Source organism: Bidens hawaiensis, unplaced genomic scaffold (assembly GCF_021521415.1).
Source record: "Bidens hawaiensis isolate Kalapana, Puna unplaced genomic scaffold, B.hawaiensis_p1.1 tig00009272_1, whole genome shotgun sequence".
In the NCBI taxonomy this organism is placed as follows: Eukaryota; Viridiplantae; Streptophyta; class Magnoliopsida; order Asterales; family Asteraceae; genus Bidens; species Bidens hawaiensis.
The window spans coordinates 896,038-917,452 of record NW_027491684.1 but is presented as its reverse complement, the minus strand read 5'-3'; the positions used below and the strand labels follow the sequence as shown (position 1 = coordinate 917,452).

Sequence of the window (21,415 nt, the reverse complement as noted above, 5' to 3'; positions counted from 1 at the left end):
GAATCATGACCATCGATGACTCCTCTTTGATACCGACACAACTCCGTAAATTTGATGCTCTCACCCACACACCCCAATGACCGCCCGATTAGCCGCCCTTCGTCTCAAAAGAATTTATTCCTATTCCTCATCATATTATTTAAATACTCCATAAGACCATATCCATGATCCTCTATGTTTTTTTATTTATGATACCATGCTTCATAATTCTTGTAATAACTTTGAAAACTATAAAATATTATAACTTGATCACATTGTTATTAACTTTCAATACAAAATAGGCATAGATAAAAATTATAAACCAAATTTACCAAGTATTTTATTTAGTTAACTATCATCACGAACAAGTTTAAATGCCTCCAAGATGAATTTGACACGAGAACATATTGACCTTTGCATGTAAAAAATGTTAGTTTGCGATGCGTGATTTTTGTCATACGAGAAATACTAACTTGAGATGGGAGTGGCTTGAAGAGAAACAACATATCAAAGACGAAGAACGACAAGAGATGTTACTATTTGCGAGTATAAGGTAATAAGGGTGCTTTTTTTAACTGCATTTCAGATCACTGAAGGGTCACTGACCCATTTAATCATCTCTATTCCTCGAGTACCGGAAATCATTCTTAAAAGAAAACCAACATGAAATCTCTAGTTTGTCACAGATAGGACCTGAACCCAAAACCTCTCGTTTTTATAAATATACAACAGAACATATTAAAATTACGTTACGATAATATAATAAAAGGAAACGCGAAGCAGTATGAAACAATGAATAAATTAATTTCAACGAACATTAAAGTATACATAAATATGTACATTGGCTTTATTTGATTTGTCTATATGCGGAGTAAATTTATGATGAATGAGCGTTTTTAAAGCTATGGTGACGTAAAATCAATACAATAGACGCGTAAAAAGGTTTCCACCCGACCCGGTCAGTCGATCACCCGACCCAACTCGTCACGTACTTGTCACACTACTCGATTCGCAGATCTCTCTCTCCTCTCACAACGTATATAATAATATTATTATTATTAATTTATTATATATTATATACCATTCTCTCTCTCTATATATATACATCTCTGTGTCTGTGTGTGACTGTGTTATATATATATATATCGTACAACTTGCAAGCCTACATTTACTCACACTCTCTCTCTAGAAACCAGCTCCAGTTGTGTCTTCTTCTTCTTCTTCTCAATTATTTTTATTCAGTTAATGCTCCATCGGTGCTCCGTTGATCGCCGGTAAGATCACAACTCACATTTTAATATATTATTATTATTATTATTATTATTATTATTATTATTATTATTTCAATGTGCATGCTCCTTGTTTTGATTGCTTCCAAATTACTGTTTTCTTTTACTTCAGATTTCAGTTTTAGGTTTGATCTAATAATTTGCTGTGCTTTCATTATTATGATTTTGTTGAAATTTATTATTAATATTATTATTATTATTATTATTATTATTATTATTATTATTATTATTATTATTATTATTATTCACTGCAGTGTAGTCTCGTGTAGGTTTAATTAATTGATTTAGCTGAAGCCTGAAATTAGGAAGACTTATTTGACTTGTGATATGGACTGATTTCACTTCTCTTGCCTGAATTAAGTAAAAGTAGTTATATATTAATTAATTAAAATTAAATAGTGTGAACTAACAGATCTTTGTGGGGGTCATATTAGGTGTCATTTGTCTGTCTTATTGTTAAATAATAATAATAATAATAATAATAATAATAATAATAATTGGTCCCTTCAGGTATGTTATTGACCTGTATACGTACATTCACACCAATTTAAGTCGGTGAGTTATGAATGGGTCGGTTTATGGAACTGCATACTTCTTTTATAAATAAAGTCATGAAAAGGTCCTTTTTCTACTTTAATTTAATGTGAGGTTTTATGATAACAATAATAATGATATTTTGGTGTTTGTGTGATTGCATTGTAATGAGGTTATACCCTGGAGTTGTGTTTGACCATTAATGACTTCACTTTTCATAAAGTAACCCTCTCTATTTGACTTTTCTCCCTGCAATTTTTTTTTGGACGGCCAACGAATCCTCCAAATGGGCTACTGGTTAAATTCACCGCATCAGGATACACTCGTCTTTCGATCCGGGAAAAACCCTCACCTAAGGCTAACACCCGTGAACACTCGCCCGAAGGCACGGTAATGCGGTGAGATAAAACCCGTTCAGTTCAAGGATCCAACTAGTGAAAGCCGCATAATCGCCTAGTCTCCCATCGTCACCCTGATGCCTCTGAAACTAAATGTTGTGGGCAGGAATCGAACCTGGGTCACATGGAACACTAAGTCTCTTCCTGACCACTCCATCACTAGCTCATTGGCCTTTTCTCCCTGCAATTAAGTTTATAAATTGAAATTATTGTTTGACGAACAAAAAAGTTTTAGTTTTTTAACTTAAAAGAAAATGAAAAGGATACTTGAGCTGTTAACATAGAGTTGCCAGAGAAAGAAGCAACTTAGACAGGCTAACTAACTAGCTTAGAAAGTAACTGGAAGAAAACCAGTTAACCTAACATTTGCATGTAACTGTCACTATAAACTAACATGTGCTCTTATTAAACCATAATATCATATGTAAAGTTAGCACATTATTGGCACCGACATAGTAAGTGTTCAATCTGTATATTTGCAGGTCCTATGTGATTTAAGTTTACTCACGCATTATTTAGCACAAAGACTTTTGTTTCAAATGATGGATCACAAGTCATGGCTTTGGAAGAAAAAGTCAATTGAGAAGACCATGAATGCGACTGACAAGGCGAGCAGAGGGAACGAAGACGAGGTACTTAACAACTTAAGATACTTTTTATATGTTTTTACTTTTTATTATATTTCTTTACTTGTATATGCTGTTAATTTCACTTAGAATTAACTTTGTATGTGTTTTTAGTTGCAGGGAATATTGGCATATGAAGCCGAACTGGAGAGACACTTGAATATCTCAAACGGGAAGCTTTCAAAAGCACTTGCTGAAATCAATGCTAAAGATGACATGGCAAAGAAACAGACGAACATTGCACGAGAAGCCATTCTAGGTGATTTACAGTTTATTTAGATTTTAGGTATCTGTTTTTATACAAATGAGTTGACTTTTGGTTTCACCAAACAATACACAGGATGGGAGAAAGCAGAAGCAGAAGTTTTAACACTGAAACAAGAATTAGAGAAAACAACACAGCAGATGGTAGCCGGTGAGGAGAGATTATATAGTGTGGATGCAGCATTAAAAGAGTGTATGCAGCAGCTTCGTTTTGTTCGTGAAGAACAGGAAAAAAGGGTTCATGATGCAGTGATGAAAACATCGCGAGATTATGAGAAAACACGAGTGATTATAGAAGAAAAGTTGTCAGAGTCTAATAAAAAGCTTTCCAAGTTAACTTCTGAGAATGCTCAGTTAACCAAAGCTCTATTGGCAAAAGAAAAAACAATTGATGAACTACATGCTGCCAGGTGTCAGTTAGATTCTGATTTAAGTTCTGTTATGAGTCAACTGGAGTCAACACAGAGAGACAATGCTTCATTAAGTTATGAAGTCAGAGTGCTGGAAAAAGAACTTGAGATCAGAAACGAAGAGAGAGATTTCAACCGAAAAACTGCTGACGTGGCACACAAACAACACCTCGAGAGTGTGAAACGGATCGCAAAGCTGGAAACCGAAGCACAAAGACTACGTGTTCTTGTTAGAAAACGCCTGCCCGGCCCGGCTGCCCTCACAAAAATGAAGAATGAAGTTGAAATGCTGGGAAGAAAGTCAAACCCGTTTGACCAAACTTCCGAGAAGCAAATTAACTTTCTAACTGAACAGTTATGCGCACTAGAAGACGAGAACCGAGTGCTCAAAGAATTCATCAACCGAAAAACAAACGAGCGGCCGAAAAGTCAACCTTCTAGGAATCTTACTAGTCATGATTTTCATATACTCGGTTCATCTTCTGATATGGGTAGTGACGAAAAGGCTAGTATGGCTGAATCGTGGGCCCCATCTTGCAAGACGGTTGAGGCTTCCGATATTGGTCTGATGGATGATTTTGTTGAGATGGAAAAGTTGGCAATAGTTTCTGTTGAGAAACCGTTAACAACTTTTAATCTCGTTTCAGATAATCACTCAGACTGGGTTGAAAACATATCAAAAATGATTCTAGAACATTCTAGAATCACACAACGAGATTGTAACGACACACTTAAAGATATCACAATAGCTCTCACCCAAAAAAGTGATGAAAAACTTTCTAAATCAATGAACGGATCGATAGAGAGGCTAATTGAACTAATTGAAGGGCTCAGATTGTATGAGAAGGATGCTAGTTCAGAAACATCTACAGGCTACTCGGTTCGTGTTCTTCAGTGGAAAACGAGTGAGCTCGGTGCTGTTTTAGAGACGTTTCTTGAAAGCTGTAGTAATTTGCTTAATGGGAAAGCGGGATTGGAAACTTTTGCCAAAGAGTTGACTTTGACTCTTGAATGGATAGTCAACCATTGTTTTTCACTTCAAGATGTGTCCAGTATGAGGCATGAAATGGAGAAGCATTTTGATTGGGATGAAGCAGATAAAGAAACTAAGAATTTGAAAGATGATGTGGAAAGACTTGAACTTGTAAAAATGGAATTGGAACATAAACTTGAATCGGAAATTAGTAAGAGTGAGATTATGGTAGTTAAACTTCAGGAATCAGAGAAAGTGATTGAAGATTTGAAAATGGATGTTGAATTGTTAAAGCAACAAAAGGATGTAATTGAAGATCAAATGAAAATGAAAGTAAAGATGAAGGTGAAAGAAGATCTTGATGAACAACTTATTGAGGCTATTGGTAATTATAACGATGTGTGTAGAATATCAACTTCTAGTGAAGAAATGGAGGCTGGAAATCTTGATGAACTCGCACTGATCATGCCAGAAAGGTAGTGTTTTTCTCTTTGATCTGTTATAAAACTTGTTAACTTTTTAAAATTGTTTTTGAATTCAATCCAACTAACTCGATTGTTATTGTTTCAGCACTATAAAACAAGATATACAGAAGGGCGAGTTAAAGAATGATGAAAAGAAGCTTCAAAGTGTAAGTTAAACTTCATTTCATGACTCACAATCGTGTCTTTTCCTTTTTTACTAGGATTGTAAATGAACCAAATGAACACGAATGAGGCCTGTTCGTGTTTGTTCGCTTAACTAAATAAACGAAGGTACACGAACACTTAAACTGGTGGATTTTCTTGTCCGTTAAAAAAGTGGAGATGTTCGTTCGTTAAGAAAATGAACGTGTTTGTTTATATATGTTCGTTAATATTCTATACGAACAATTCACCAACGTAAACGAACATAAACAAATATAAATGAGATCAACGAGCACAACTAAAAGTAAACGTGAATATCCAAATTGAAGTTATTGATGATGGGTTGCTAAAGTGCGAATTAAATTTAACTGTTCTTATCACAAATGGATCGAACAAACTTTTTAAATTAGAAAATTAAAGTGACCTTAAAGTAATATAAATAACAAGTCTGAATGAATATTCAAACAAACATAAACATACGTAATTGAATGAACATAAACGAACATTCGCAAGCGTAAATAAACGAATGAGGCATGTGTTCATGTTTGTTTGTTTATTAACGAACGAGCATAAGCGAATTTCCTGTCAAACGGTTCACTGAACATTCGGTTCGTATGCATATCAATTTCTTACCACTTATTGCATTTGCGATACTCAAATACAAATGCAGGAGCGTGAAATAATAGCTGCTTCAGAAAAATTAGCCGAGTGCCAAGAAACCATTTTAAACCTCGGTAAACAGTTAAAGGCGTTAACTTCACCAAGAAACTCATCCATCCCAGAAAAACTTATTATTTCTAACCAGACTTATCATTCCCCACCGCCAACACCACCGCCCATACCGGCCAAAACAAACCACCAGCGGGTCTCTCTACTCGACAAAATGATGGCGGATGATGAAGCACACGGTTTCCAATTACCAAAACCCAAAGAGATTACGCGTACCATAACGTCACCAGCTGTCATGGAAAATAATAATAAGAATGCTAAGAGTGTGAAAGCGATACCTCCAAAGAAGTTTTTGAGTGTAAATGGGATTAAGCATCAAGAAGATGAAGAAGCTTTGGTGAATTTCTTGTCTATTGTACCAAGTAAGAAGAAAAAGAGTGGAATGTTGAGGAAGTTACTTTGGAGAAAGAAAAAGTAACAAGTTAAAAGTATATTAATTAGTAGTGTGGGAATAATATGATAAGGTTTTACTGGGTATGATTGATTGATTGATTGTTTTGACTAGAGTGAGGTGGTTTTTTGTGCTGATGTGATGTGTATATATAACTGAACATGATGAAATGGGGTTGCTTTTTTAATAAAGATTTTATTTTTTTGTTTTGTTTTGACTTATCCCAAAATTTCTAATGTCACAAAGCAGGTCAGGAAACTCAATTTATCTTTAAAGATCTTGAAGTAGGTGTTTGAGAGTTCTAAGTTCTGGATGGATTTTAACACCAAATGTTAACTTTCTCAAAATCCATAGTGTTTTTAAGGCATGGTAATTTTTAAGTAAGCACGTCGAGGGGCGGGCCCGATTATCTAAGAAGAGGTGGCTTAGCATGTTAAGGCTATCCGCTATGCCACCTCGAGGGGCGGGCCCGAATTTTAAAACTCCCACTCACATGAAATTCGGCTTAGCATGTTAAGGCTATCCGCCCATAGGAGTGAATGAGTGATCAATGTTTCACTTAATAATTCGTTCCCATATCGGACGCTTAAAGAACTTGTATTCTATTTATAAGACATGCTCTTACTGCTGCAACCACCGGGCTTGGTTACGCTTGTCTGTAACTCAAGTGAGGGTATTAAGATGGTTGGACAATGATGTCACACCCCGACCATGACGGAAACGTCAGGGCGCAACCGATTGTTCATCGCACACGACACTATTAAGTGACAATATTTAATCAACTCATGTAAATTCATAAAAACACAAAGAGTCACATAACTTGTTCATACAATAACTGAATTCAAATCATAGTAAATAATATATTGTTCGTTTTGCTAATATCCTAATAGTCTCAATAACGTTTTTTCTTCAAGTCCTCGAGTCAACCTAAAGTCAAACCTGTAACATTGCATAAATAGATTTTGTCAACACAAAGGTTGGTGAGCAATTTCATAGTTTTTGAACAATAGATATATAATATGAAATTCCACAACTTGTATACAAAACAATAAATAATAGCAACAATTTAGATAAATGAAAATCGTTAATAAGAATACATTAACGACACCTTTCTATAAGGGGATGCCAAATATACTCGGATTTTGTATGAAATCGTTAATAAGAATACATTAACGACACTTTTCTATAAGGGGATGCCAGATATACTCGGATTTATGAATCAACCATCCAAAAGCGGTAAACACATTAGCACTTAAGCATATAACACCAAATCGAGCATTTATTTAAGTAAAGTATACAATAAAGTTTGTGGTTTAAGACTCAAGTATAAATCATTTGGATTTGAATAAGTTTGCAATGTCACCCCCAAAATATAAAAGAGTGAAAACGGGGGATGAAAGTACTCACGTTCAAGTAATAAACTTGAAAGATTTGATGATTTGGAGATTAACCGGAACGATGAGTTTAACGAACGAAGCCTAAAGGAGAGGAAGTCTTGTATTAGAAAAGTTGTCTTGTAAGTCTTTAAACGAAAATAAATTATAAGAAATGTAAACAATTTAAAGTTTAAGGTTTAAAATGTAAATATTTAAGAAATTATAATAATAGTCCTTTAAAAATGTAAGTTTGCTCGAAACCGGGTTAAAGTATCTAGCCCTTAATTTTACTCAACCTATGTTAAGTAATAAGGTGGGTAAAAATGCAAGAAAGCAAGTCCCTTTATAATATAGATACTAAAACGGGTTTTAACGAGTGTTCGGGTGGTCGGTTCGGGTCTTGGTGACTTGACCAAACCCAAAGTCAGCTTTCCCAAAATAATAAATGTATGAGATAACTCAATAAATCTTAAAGAGACCTAACCAAGTATGTAGTTCTTATTGTTTTAGAACTAACAACGTCCGTTAAGCGAGTGTTCGGTTTAGTCGGTCCAAACTTTGTTAAAGGATCAAGTTGGATTCAACATTACGAGTACTTTGTGAAAATAATTAAAATCAGTTTATAAAGAATTTTTAAAGAAATATATAAGCTTTAATGGTTAAAAACACACTTGTGTGTCTTAAGCGAGTAGACTTGGTTTAGTTCGGTTTGGTTCGGTTTTTATCTTGGAATAAGGCCAAGAATGGTTACCACATGTCCAAACATCATAGAACTGGTAAAATAATTTATAAATAATAATACCAAAGTCTTACATACAAAAAGTCAACAACAAAGTCTTTAAACGAAAGTTCGGTTTCCGGTTCGGATCTTGTTTCGGGATAAGACCGAGGTTAGATTCTACAAACCCATAACCATGGAACTAATTAAAATGGTTTTTAGAAACTCAAATCTTACATAAAACATGTTTATACAACTATTTAAACAAACTAGTAAACAAGAGTTCGGCTTCCGGTTTGGAGCTATTTACGGAATAATCGAGGCTAGTCTCTACAAACCCATAACCATGGAACTCAAAATGTAAAATAGAACTAAGATAAGCAGAAGTTAAACAAGCATAACAAGTTTGATGGTTAGATGCGGAAAATATATATAATCAAGGACTACTACGAGTCCTCCATGTAGCTTTGTCTTATGGGCCGGACACTTAACCAACCGAGACCGGAGAAATGCCCACCGAAGGTACAAAGGGTGCTATTATATATATATTGTATAACAATCTTCAAGTATAAATAAGTGTTAACAAGTTGATTATAATGCAAGACTATGGTCAGTTTGACTTTGGAAAGTCAAATTGCCCAAAAAATATGAAGAACACCTTTGAATGCTTGAGAATTGGAAGAGAAAGGGATGAATGAGCAAGGATTAATGAAGGGAATAGGGGTGTATATATAGGGTGGGTTGAAAGGGTCAAGCATGGGGTGTGATATCAAGGTTTGCATGCAAGAGGGGTCAAGACAAGTCACAAAACAACAAAAAAAAGATGGGGTTGGTCTGCTGCTGATCTGCTGCTGGTCTACACGTCGGTTCGCGTCCGGAAGTTCGTTTTTTATATATCTTGAGCGTTTTAAGTCCGTTTTCGAATCCGTAAAAGGGGTTTTTCAAATTAGACAAGCGGGAATGTTTTAGTAACATAAAATCCAATATTTTATATATTTGAAATGTTCGGGATATAAATCGGGTCGGTTTACAACATAAAAACAAATACAAAATAAATACAAAATAAATACAATTTGACCCGAAATTGAGGGATGTCACAAATGAGCAGTCCCAGGCATGGTTGGTCATGCTAGTGCATTAGTGGCTTGTCCGTTGCAAGTTGCGAGTTGGGTCATGTCTCTTGAGCGAAGGCTCAGGTCACGTGGTCCCTAGAGTAGGGGGAACCGTGAAAGGCTGGTTTCACAGAGCATCGAAAACCCTTTGCTCGTGACAGTGGGAGGATAACGAGTCGGGGCATCGTCAGGGCTGAATAACCTCCTGGAATGTCCCAATTGAACATCCATCTTTTAGTTTTTGTGACTTCTTTGCTTTTTACTTTAGCTAGATTTGATTTGTGACTTCTTTGCTTTTTACTTTAGCTAGATTTGATAGTATTAAACTAACGATACCATGAGTGTAAGAAAATGCCAGAACAATCATAGCCGCGCATGTGGACGATTTGTTTGTAATAGGGACAAACTTGGATATAGACGAATAATTTGAACTGATACCCAAATACGAGGAATGGGAAATAAGTCTCTCAATTTCTTGCATACTTTGAGGAATGCAATAAGTGAAGATAATAAGGTAAAGTTGTAACTTTTTCTTAAATTACAATAATAAGATTAAAACGGAGAACGGAATTGAAATACGAAAAACTATTTAAGATGTGTTTGATATGTAACATGCATGAGAATGAAGGAATGCAAATGATAGTAAAATCATTGTTGGGATTCTATTAAACCACCATATAGATTGGGTTTAAAGTTTAAACTTCCATCAAAATCCCCTTCATTATAGTTGCCCGCTTACGTGCCACTTCATTGTAAATCATTTAGTTGTTTTTTTAATAGTTATTTCATATTTAAAATTAAAAAAAAAAAAGTTAATCTATGAATGTTGACATGCAATAATATTAAAAGTTAACTTCTGTTATGTAATAGTTAGAAAACCATGATTTTTTTTTCTCTATAAAACCAGTGATGTTTTGTGTTTACCTATAGAGAACCTTACTAAATTTGGTAATCCATATCCAATGGATAACGCTTTTTTCAAATATAAGATCATAAATGAATATACATGATTAATTGAATACCTTTCTAACTATGTAACCACATTATATATATATTTTTGAGATTATCTTATCTATTATCATACATACCTATCCATAACTAGAGGTGTACAAACAAGTTTCAAATCCTAAACTGATTCGGTTTGATAAAAAAAAAATCAAAACCGGTTTATAATCGGTTTTTGTTTGGGTTGAAACCGGTTTCCTGACTGGTTTACGATCGGTTTTTGGCCGGTTTTAGGCGGTTTCGGCAGAGTGAATTACAAACCGGTTCAAATCCTACGGTTTCAATCAGTTCCGAACCGTATTTACAAAATCTGTATCAAACCGGTTCTATCACAATTTCTTTTTTGGTTTCAAACATGCCATCTTACTAAACTTTTAATTTTAGATGATCTTGCGAATTAGGAATGGGGTTTATATGGGGAGAAAAATGACAAAACTACCCCTCACGTGAAGGATACGTGATGGGTTTAACGACCAGACTTAACGGGATTAGTGAATTCGGGTTTAATTGCAAGTGAAATGAAGCCACAGAGACGAAAATCGCAGATTTGACACTATTGGACTAAAACACATATTTGGGCAAATCACGAAAAAGCACTTTATTGAAAAATATTAACCTATAAAATATAGTAAACTCATATAATATAATGGAAGTTATTAGTCGGATAATACATGAGAAGTAAATGCTCTATAAAAACCATTTTAAGGTGTATTTTCTATGTATATATGTGATAATGAAGTAATGCAAATGATAGTAAAATGATGTGATTGATTTTAAAATTTGAGGTTAAAAGTAGAAATCATACCCATAAGTTTAAGAATCCATTGAACCACCATATTCATTCATTGGGTTTAAACTTCACCACTTCTCCTTTCAATATTATTGTTCTCAATTTATTAATGTTGGCATGCATTATGCAATATATTGAAATTTAAATTTGGTTATAAATACTACTTTTTGCCACATGTAATGGTTAGAAAACCATGATTTTTTTTCTCTGATGCTTTACCTATAGAACCTTACAAATTCGGGTAATGCATTTTCCAATAGATAACGCTTTATTAAATACTAGATTTTATCCCCTGTATTACGGAAGTTGTTTTACATTATTCGTTTTTAATATTTATATATGTATAGTTTGGATTTTAATTTTATTTATTGTAAGAAAGTTAATAATTAGTATACTTAAGGTTTGATGATAAAATGATTTCACAAATAAATGATATGTTATAATCCGGTTTAAAAGCTATCTGGGTTTGGTGATACCCATTACCCGTTTATTTTCTTTATTATAAAATTGTTTCTTAATGATAAATAGTATCTTTTTTTTTTTAAATAAAATAGGATATTAATTTTTAGTATATCCATATTTTATAGGATTTTCATATCAAATATTTTATGAGATTAATTTTTAATATAATGAGATGTTATAACCCATTTAAGAGTTATTTGGGTTTGGTGAGACCTTTAGCCGTGAATTGGGTCAAATGCGTGAGAAACCTTCATTTACAAATAAAGCAATCTGATTGCTTGAGAAAATGGTTGTTTTACATTTTTCATTTTTTAATATTTATTTTTTGGATTTTAATTTTCTTTATTGTAAGAAGGTTATTAATGTACTTAGAGTTTGATGATGAAAGGGTTTCATAAATAAATGATATGTTGTAACTCATTTAAAAGCTATCTGGATTTGGTGACTCATGACCCGCTTATGTTTTTTATTATAAAATTGTTTATTAATGATAAGTAATATCTTTTTTTTTTAAATTGGATATTAAATTTTAGTGTATCACTATTTTATAGGATTTTCATTTCAACAAATTGGTAAGATTACTTTTTAATTTAATGAGATGTTATAACCCGTTTAAGAGTTATTTGGTTTTGGTAAGACCCATACACATGAATTTGGGTTAAATCAATGAGAGACATCCATTTAAAAATCAAGCAATCTGGTGGCTTTCATAAAATAGGGGAGCGACCACATCACGACACGTAAGATTTTAGGGTTTTCTTTTATATATATTATAGATAAGATCGTAAATAAATATACAGTACGTGATTAATTGAATACCTTTCTAATTATGTAACCTCATAATATCATTGATTGAGATTATCTTATCTATTATCATGCATACATATCCACAACTAGAGGTGTACAAACCGGCTTCGAATCTTAAATCGATTCGGTTTGGTCAACAAAAATCAAAACCAGTTTAAGTTCGGGTCAAAACCGGTTTCCTAACTGGTTTATGATCGGTTTTTGGCTGGAGCCGGTTTCGGTAGAGAGAATTACGAACCGGTTCAGAACCTACGGTTTCAATTGGTTCCGAACTGGTTTTCACAAAATCCGTTTGGTTTCGATTCGATTTTTAGGTCGATTCGGTTAACCAATGTTTTTGCCACCTATATCCACAACAAATGAAACCTACACATTGGGCTTGTCTTTTATCTTTTAACAATTAACACAAAAAAAGGATAATGATTAAAATGACCCCTTTTTATCAACAACATTCCTTGAACAATCTCCCAAAGCCAAAAATACTAAAAAATGGTTACTTTCTAAACTTTCGAATCCAACATATTAGACTTGTCGTCCGATAGATCTATCTGACACCCTTCCGTTTATAAACCAACCACATCTAGACATGTATACACTTTAACGGTTGGCCATGGAGTTATTCCCTCGGGCCTCCATATCCACTCTATCTGGCTTTATTATCCTATGTAATATTATTCTGTCGGGCTAGATATGAAGCCCGACAGAATAAATATGAGACCCGACAGAATAGATCAATGGCTGATCGTTTAAGTATATACGTGTCTAGATGTGGTTGGTTCAAAAACAAAAGTGCGTTAGATAGATACCTCGCACTAATATTGAAAATCGAAAATCTAAGTTTAGGAAGGTATGTTAAAATGGTACTAGTTGTGTTGAAACAAGTTTAGAGGCCCATCTGATCCATGGAACCCAGGCAATTGACTCGGCCGTTGCCGTAATGAAACTAAATTAAATAAATAAACGTGGCATATATATAAATTGACCCCGCGCTTCCCCAAAAGTCTAGGGTTTGTTTCAAACCCCAAATTCGCCAATTTCTTCCGTCGCATTTGCATGAATTCGATCTCTTACCGACTTCACTCACCGGTTTCTGCTCCTCAACGCCTTACACTCGCGGCGGCTGGAAATGTCGCTGCCGAAGCCTCCTCCTCCGTCCGCCGTTGCAGCCCCATCGGAATCTGCAGATGCGTCTGCGGTACTACCGTTATTTCAATTAATGCTTGTTCTTATTCACTTATTTGCTAGCGTTTTTATCATCGGATGAATGAGGAAATAGTTCTGTGGTTATTTAGGATGTATTTGTGTTGTGGAGGATGTGGAATTGCTTGTTTTGATCTGCAATTGTGAGCTATGACCAGTTGTTAGATGAATTTGTAACAACATTGTGCTGTAAAGTGTATACTAGATAATGCTGTTAAAAACTGTTGCATTAGGTGAAGGCTTTTATCTGGAAGTTGTAGTGCACTAGAGGTTGATGTTTAGGGTTTTCATGTGATGCTATTTTTACGCCACAATTTCTCTTTATTTTGCAAAATATTATGTTATTCACTGGACTCGTCCGCATCTATATATATCTGGCTTCTAAGCGAAGAAAAATGGTAGTTTTGTATGGAAAAAAAGCTACAGCGTAGGAGCGGAGTGAACTTTGTGCAATAGGAAAGACATTAATGAAGTCACCCATTGCTTCTATTGAAATTCTCTATAAGATACATGTATGCTTATTTATGAATGATGCTTTAGTTCATTTAAGTGTTTATCTTATATTGAAATTTAGCTGTATGAAGTGTATGCTTTTATGAGGACTTTACAAGATAGAAATATCATGAAAACTGTTTCAGGCTAATGGTAAAGACATGGAAGTACTACAAATGTAGCTAGGGGTGGGGGTGGGAATTGAGTTTAAAAGGGGACTTTATTGTTTATCACCTGTTCTAGATGTCTACTGATAGTGGTTTGGGGAATGTTTGTCATGTGATTTTTGAAAGAGAAGTTCATGAACATGAATGAATGGGGAAGGATACATAAAAGAGAAAGCCATGGCTCTTAAAGAGGATATGAAGGGTAATTTCCATACTATATTAATGAAAGACGTAAATGTTGACATTTGTAATTGTAAGTTATGAGGTTATCTTGAGTCTTGAGTGCCATGAATGGGCAAATTGGCAAATGCTGCTTTCTTAAACGAGCACATGAAGTTGGCTCATTACTAAGGTTAGGATACCGGCCTTTCATGGCTTGTGCTACTAAAGATAAAACAATGTACCTACCTTTTTATTTTAAAAAGCGCGGGGCGCAATGATGCAATAGGGGACGCAAGGCGTATTGATGCATTAGGGAGCAGGAGGTGAAGGCGCAACATACATTCAGTACGAGGGGTGCACACATCACCTAGTACCAGAGGTTCACACTCGTATGTGAGTTGCACACACCGCATACGAGAGGCGCAACTTTAACATACAAACTATAAAGTTACTTATACGCTATAGTTATTACACTTGAAATTGTTAAACTTCAATATCAGTTATATGCCAAAAATAATGCAAAAAACAGTATGCAACTTTACAATCCAAAACATAATACTCATAACTAAAATAAAAAAAACAATGAATTAAATACCATATGCTATTAAGTATATATATAAATATATACACACATATATTGAAAACTTTTAACTATTAAATTAAATATACAAGCATCTCCAGACCCTATTAATAGCGTGCTATGAATGGGATTTTACTAGCTACACTCTAAATGCCCAACTCATGTCTCTCTTGGACATGTTCTTACACGACATGTTCAATGAGACGACTAATCACATTGATTGTGATGAGCTTACAACAACGTTTTCAACTTTCCATTAGCCGAAGAGTAATGATAGTGATTTAAGTTAGAAGAGAGTATACCCTCCGCTACTCTAAAATTCGGATTTAGTTTTTAATTTTGCCATTTGTGCATATATGAACCATTCAAATCTTAATCTAAGGGATGGCTCATGCACATGGGACCTAGTTTGAAAAGTTATTGTTGGCATAGTGGACGTGTGGAAAAACGTGCTAACTCAAGTCCTTCACACACTCTTTGTTTGTTGAAACTATGGAGACTGAGAAAGCTCTTGGTGTGTGTGGCATATGTTGTGTATGATTTGAGCATTGTTACATGGAATGCAAGTGCTATTGTCTGATATGACATGTAATGTAGAAGTAATAGCTCATCGGTAAGGTTGCCTATCTAATGCATATTCACTAGTCTTTTGTGGCATATGTAAGCTTGTTTATACTTTCTAGTGTCATTTGTTCATTTTATAAATTTGGCACCAGTTTTAATATCTATTATCTTATCCCATAAAGATTTTGTTGCTTTAAATTTTACAAACACTTCACCCCGATTAAGTAACATTTGATTTTAATGAAACATTTACTCTTCCCATGCTATTGGAATGCTTATGCAATAGGATGTGTCATTCTTTATGGTTGCTTCAACATAACTTTTACTAATCACTGACTACCCGGATGATTTGTATGCTAGAATCTGGGAGACTAAAATAGTATTTCTATTTCTCAGATTGTGGGACCACAAGGAGGAGCCATTGCTCCCTCAGAAGTTTCACTGGTTATCGACTCTTTAAAGAAGAAAGTTGATGCTGATCGTTGTGCTTATATCAAGGTTAGTCTAAGAACAACACAATATATTTTATTTCAATTTTTGGTAAAGAATCTTCATTATGATGGTTCTATATTTTCATTCTTACAGAAAAGAATGGAAGAGAACAGGATTAAGTTAGCTGAAGTGACACACAACCATCACAAGTTGTCAGTAGAAAGAAGAAAACTAAGGGCTGCTGATGCAAATCAAACTGTTGATTTGTTGACAAAGAGGCAGAAGGATGCAATTGACATGCAAAACGGTGTCAATGCAAGCAATGATGACAGTGACAGCACTAGCTCTCAGGAAGATGGACATGCTTCAGCAATTCTCTTAGGATCTAGCATTGCAGTTAAAAATGCTGTCAGGCCTATCAAGCTTCCAGAAGTGAATAAGTTACCTCCTTACACCACTTGGATTTTCTTGGATAGGTGATCTTGATCTGCATGTTTCTTTTTAAATGCTGTCAAACATATGTTTTAAATTGCGGTACATCTCCTAAACAACTATGAGTTATGCAGGAATCAAAGAATGACAGAAGACCAGTCTGTAGTAGGTCGCAGGAGAATTTACTATGATCAAAATGGTGGTGAAGCACTAATTGCAAGTGACAGTGAAGAGGAAGCAATTGATGAAGAAGAGGAAAAGAAAGAGTTTGTTGACTCTGAAGATTACATTATCCGGTTGGTGCTCTTTATTTTATATGTTATGTGTCTCATCAACTCACAATTTTATAATTCAGATTTCTTTAATTACAAAAGCTCTTTGATTTATACTTTCTAGTCATGTATAGCATAATATTACTGCATTCTCATTAAATCTTTAATTGTTCTAGAATGACCATTCAACAGCTTGGGTCATCTGTTGATGTTTTGGATTTACTGGCACAACAGTTGTCTAGAAAACCTTCAGAAGTCAAGGTTAGCACTTAGATAAGCTATTTTGCCTTTTCTTCTTGTATTTGCTTTTTCACATATGATGGACCATCTCATACAGGCAAGATATGAAGTCCTTGTTAATAGAGAAAATGCCGTTGAAAGCTCTAAACCGGGAAATTCTGAGTTTGACATGAGTTCACTGTATGAGAAAGATCTTGAAGCTGCACTGGACTCATTTGACAACCTATTTTGTCGCCGATGCCTAGTAAGCATTTTGTTTTGTTATTAACGTTAATATTAATATTTAAAGCCAAGGGTAAAAATCTAAAGTATAACTTGACTGTGATCACTCATGGGTTTTAGTGTGCTAGATGGCTGACTCCTTGATTCTTTTTAGTTATAATAAATAAGTGGAGTAAGTATCATAAGTCTTTATATATCTAATTTACAGAGTATTGTATAACTTATTTTTTTTATTACTTAGGTTTTAGACTTGTACATATGGACACATTCATATATAAACACACCCCTATGTTCTCACTTTTTTTTTTGAATATGCAAATCTGTGTGTCACACATGTCTGTCTCTTTTATTACTTAGGTTTTAGACTTTTACATATGGACACATTCATATATAAACACACCCCTATGTTCCCACCCTTTTTTGACTTTGCGAATCTGTGTGTCACACATGTCTATTGTCTCTTCACACACCACTATCCTTGCACTTGCTAATCATATCTGTTTTTATGTTTTCCTATTGACAGGTATTTGACTGTAAATTACATGGATGTTCTCAGGACCTTATATTTCCTGTAAGCTCACTTTAGTTTTCTTCAGTCAGTTTGTTCCCTTAAAGAGAACATAATTAACACATTTTCTGTCCTCAAAAGCAAACATGTTTTGGAATCTAACATTTAAGACAAATTGATGGTTCTAAGTTACCACCCTAAGCTGTCATTGTGTTGATGGTGTGTAATCTTAAGTTTAATAATTAATCCTTACATTATATTTAGGCTGAAAAGCAATGTACTTTAAACCGCATAGATGAGGAGAAGGTACCTTGTGGTCCACATTGTTATCGTCAGGTAATTGCATTTTTTGTTTTATACATGTTTTTGTAGTTTTGATTTCTATTTTGCTGTACTTTTAGGTGTTCGCATTTATCATAAAAGGTTATTAATTATTTAGCTGAATAATCTCGGGCCTTTTATTTTGGTGTTTTCAGGTCCAAAAGGTGGATGACAATACAGTACCATCTTATATGCAGCTCAATAGTGAACAAAAAGCCTCCCCTTTATCAGACGGTAATAATGTCCAATCATCAAGAAAAAGGTCAAATGGCCGCTCTCTATCAAGGAGGTTAACGTCTTCCCAAAGTGAAAATGCCTCATCAAACGCTAAAAACATATCTGAAAGTAGTGAGTCGGATGCTAGACCGGGCCCACACAAGTGTAAGCTTTTGGAAAAACGTGGGACCCGCCAAAGAAATAGCAAACGTATATCTGATCATGTTTTGTTTGCAATAAAGAAAAGGCAAAAGAAGGTGGATGCTTCTGATTCTGACTCCGTTTCAAGTGATTTGGGGGTTCGATCGAGTTCACATAAAGAAAGTGAAGAAGCCAGTTCATCTTCTCTGAAGGCCAAATCTTTGAGTGCTAAAAGGGGTAGGAGAAAAGACTCTTTAGTCCCTAGTGGCGATAAGGAGATCACTAGTGCACAGCCAGTGATTAACAGTGATGAAAAATGGAAGAAAGAAGAGTTTGGGGATGAGAGTAATTGTAGACAAGAATTGATCGAGTTCAAAAGCTGGAAAACTATTGAAAAATCGCTTTTTGAAAAAGGTCTCGAGATATTTGGCAGGAACAGGTCAGTACATGATACAGTCTCTCACAATTAACGAAAAAGGAAACTGGTCAAACAGGTTAAAACGCCGAATGTTGACCACCGCTAGTGTGTTAAGCCTACTAAATCATTTAACACCAAAAATTACCTAGTTATTGAAATAATATATATATATATATATATATATATATATATATATATATATATATATTTGTAATCATGTTTTACACACCAACTATTTATCAACAAGTAGCTTTTTTCGACATAAAGCATTCTGGTTTGACCCAACCTGATATGTAGCATGATATTATCTGCAATTTAAAGGTTGATAATTTTGGTTTATCAATAAAACAAATCTGGTTGTAATTTAGTTTTTATCATCATTGCAGCTGTTTAATAGCTAGAAATCTTATGAATGGTTTGAAGACATGTTCAGAGGTCTATTATGCAATGAATTGCTCTGAAAATAAGCTATCTTCTGAAGGGGGGGACAACACAACTTTTCTTAGTGATGGATCCAGAATCGATAGTAACGGGAATACGGTTAGTGATTATTCGGTTACTAATCAAAATACTTTATATTTTTTAACAGTTGTAGATAATCACACCGCAGGGTAATGCATTAAAAAGGTCTAGATTTTTACGCAGAAGAGGTAAAGTCCGCCGGTTAAAATATTCATGGAAGTCGGCTGGATACCATTCAATGAGAAAACGCATCTCTGATAAAAAAGAGCTGCCATGTCGGCAATATAACCCGTGTGGTTGTCAAACCGCTTGTGGAAAGGATTGTTCTTGCTTTGTTAATGGGACTTGCTGTGAAAAGTACTGTGGGTAAGCTTCTTATTATTTTATATTTCATATCAGTTTTCTATATTTCCAGTTAGTTTTCTATTGAGTTATAATATGATCATATTTATGTTGACTAGATGTCCAAAAACATGCAAGACTCGATTTAGAGGATGCCATTGTGCTAAAAGCCAGTGTAGAAGCCGTCAATGCCCTTGCTTTGCTGCTGGTAGAGAATGTGACCCTGACGTATGCCGGAATTGCTGGATTGGGTAACATGTTTAGATAATTTCTTTATTTTATTATGTTAATTTTTTATTATATTAACCTATTTATTTGAGCTTGCAGGTGTGGTGATGGCACTCTAGGGATTCCAGGGCAACGGGGTGATAACTATGAGTGTAGGAATATGAAGCTTCTCCTCAAACAACAGCAACGGGTAAATTATTATTATTGTTATTATTATTCTTTTATTAATCTTTTCTCTATTTACAAAAGAAGAAGGATTTAATGCATATAGATGTGATGTTATGGATGCAGGTCTTACTAGGAAGATCTGATGTGTCAGGCTGGGGAGCTTTCTTAAAGGTAAGTTGGTAAAATTGTAAAATACTGTTTATTTTGTTTATTGTAAGCAACTCACATTTAGCTGTTGGTTTTCAGAATAGTGTACCTAAACATAAATATTTGGGTGAGTACACTGGAGAATTGATCTCACACCGTGAAGCAGACAAACGTGGAAAGATCTATGATCGGGAAAATTCATCTTTTCTCTTCAACCTTAATGATCAAGTAAGTAATACACGAACTTGTTTTCTTCTAGTCACTTTTTACATTTCCTTATTTATTTTTATTTTTTATATATGCAGTATGTTCTTGATGCTTACCGTAAGGGTGATAAATTAAAGTTTGCTAATCATTCTCCAGTTCCAAACTGTTACGCAAAGGTATGCCCAAACATATGGCTAAGAGTGTTGTCGGTTGTGTGAATGTATAAATACTTTAGTTATATATTTGTTTGGCTAGGTTATTATGGTAGCTGGAGATCATAGGGTAGGCATATTTGCCAAAGAAAGAATATGTGCTGGGGAAGAACTATTTTATGACTATCGCTATGAACCAGACCGTGCTCCTGCTTGGGCTAAGAAGCCCGAGTCATCTGGTTCAAAGAAAGATGACACGGCTCCGTCAAGTGGCCATGCAAAGAAGCTTGCTTGACTTGCTTTTAATTAACATGCCGACATTTCGGGCAATTCTTTACCATTTATAGGTAAAATTCCTTTTGTTGTGTTTGTTCATTGGTGCATTATTATATATCCATTCAAGAGAGGGAGTTTGTTTTTATAGTATTCGTTTTTTTTGCCACTGAGAGGGGAAAAACTCATGAGGAATGGACTTCTGCACCACATTTTACTTGTAACATGCATTTTGTTGTCATTGACTCTTTGTAATTGTTGGTTAACCTTTATATCAATGAACATTCAATTTTTCCAATTTCGAAGTGTCATTGACTCGGTTACTACATCTTTCCTAGTTTTAATTTGAACCTGAGGTATATATATATATATAGCTTTAATTTCAACGGTCTAATAGGTTACGAGTTTCTTGAATTCTTTGTCCTAATCTTTAGATTATTGTTGAAATTAAAAACTCTTAATATTAATCAAAATAGGAAAAAGAACCAACAAATTAAGATCTCCATCTTATTATAGTCTAACCCGAAATTAAAGCTCTAGTTTCTACCTTACTCAGATGTCATAACCAGTTTTATGTGTA

At 34.5% G+C, this 21,415-nt stretch overlaps 2 protein-coding genes across 2 annotated transcripts; both read left to right on the top strand.

The window, feature by feature from the left end:
• The first annotated feature begins 1,118 nt into the window (after positions 1-1,118).
• Positions 1,119-6,282, top strand: LOC143531880 (filament-like plant protein 7). The gene is made up of 6 exons (XM_077027080.1): positions 1,119-1,253; positions 2,683-2,832; positions 2,941-3,085; positions 3,167-4,949; positions 5,044-5,104; positions 5,770-6,282. The coding sequence occupies exons 2-6, from the start codon at positions 2,740-2,742 to the stop codon at positions 6,244-6,246; spliced, it is 2,559 nt and encodes an 852-aa protein (XP_076883195.1). The 5' UTR covers positions 1,119-1,253; positions 2,683-2,739; the 3' UTR covers positions 6,247-6,282.
• Positions 6,283-13,574: 7,292 nt separating this feature from the next.
• LOC143531878 (histone-lysine N-methyltransferase CLF-like) lies at positions 13,575-21,104 on the top strand. Its single transcript, XM_077027079.1, has 17 exons — positions 13,575-13,684; positions 16,051-16,152; positions 16,240-16,562; positions 16,653-16,814; positions 16,967-17,051; positions 17,128-17,274; positions 17,776-17,823; positions 18,025-18,096; positions 18,237-18,877; positions 19,243-19,396; positions 19,467-19,684; positions 19,780-19,911; positions 19,988-20,078; positions 20,180-20,227; positions 20,303-20,431; positions 20,509-20,586; positions 20,666-21,104. Exons 1-17 carry the CDS (start codon positions 13,616-13,618, stop codon positions 20,855-20,857), a joined length of 2,691 nt encoding a protein of 896 aa, XP_076883194.1. The 5' UTR covers positions 13,575-13,615; the 3' UTR covers positions 20,858-21,104.
• The last annotated feature ends 311 nt before the right edge of the window (positions 21,105-21,415 follow it).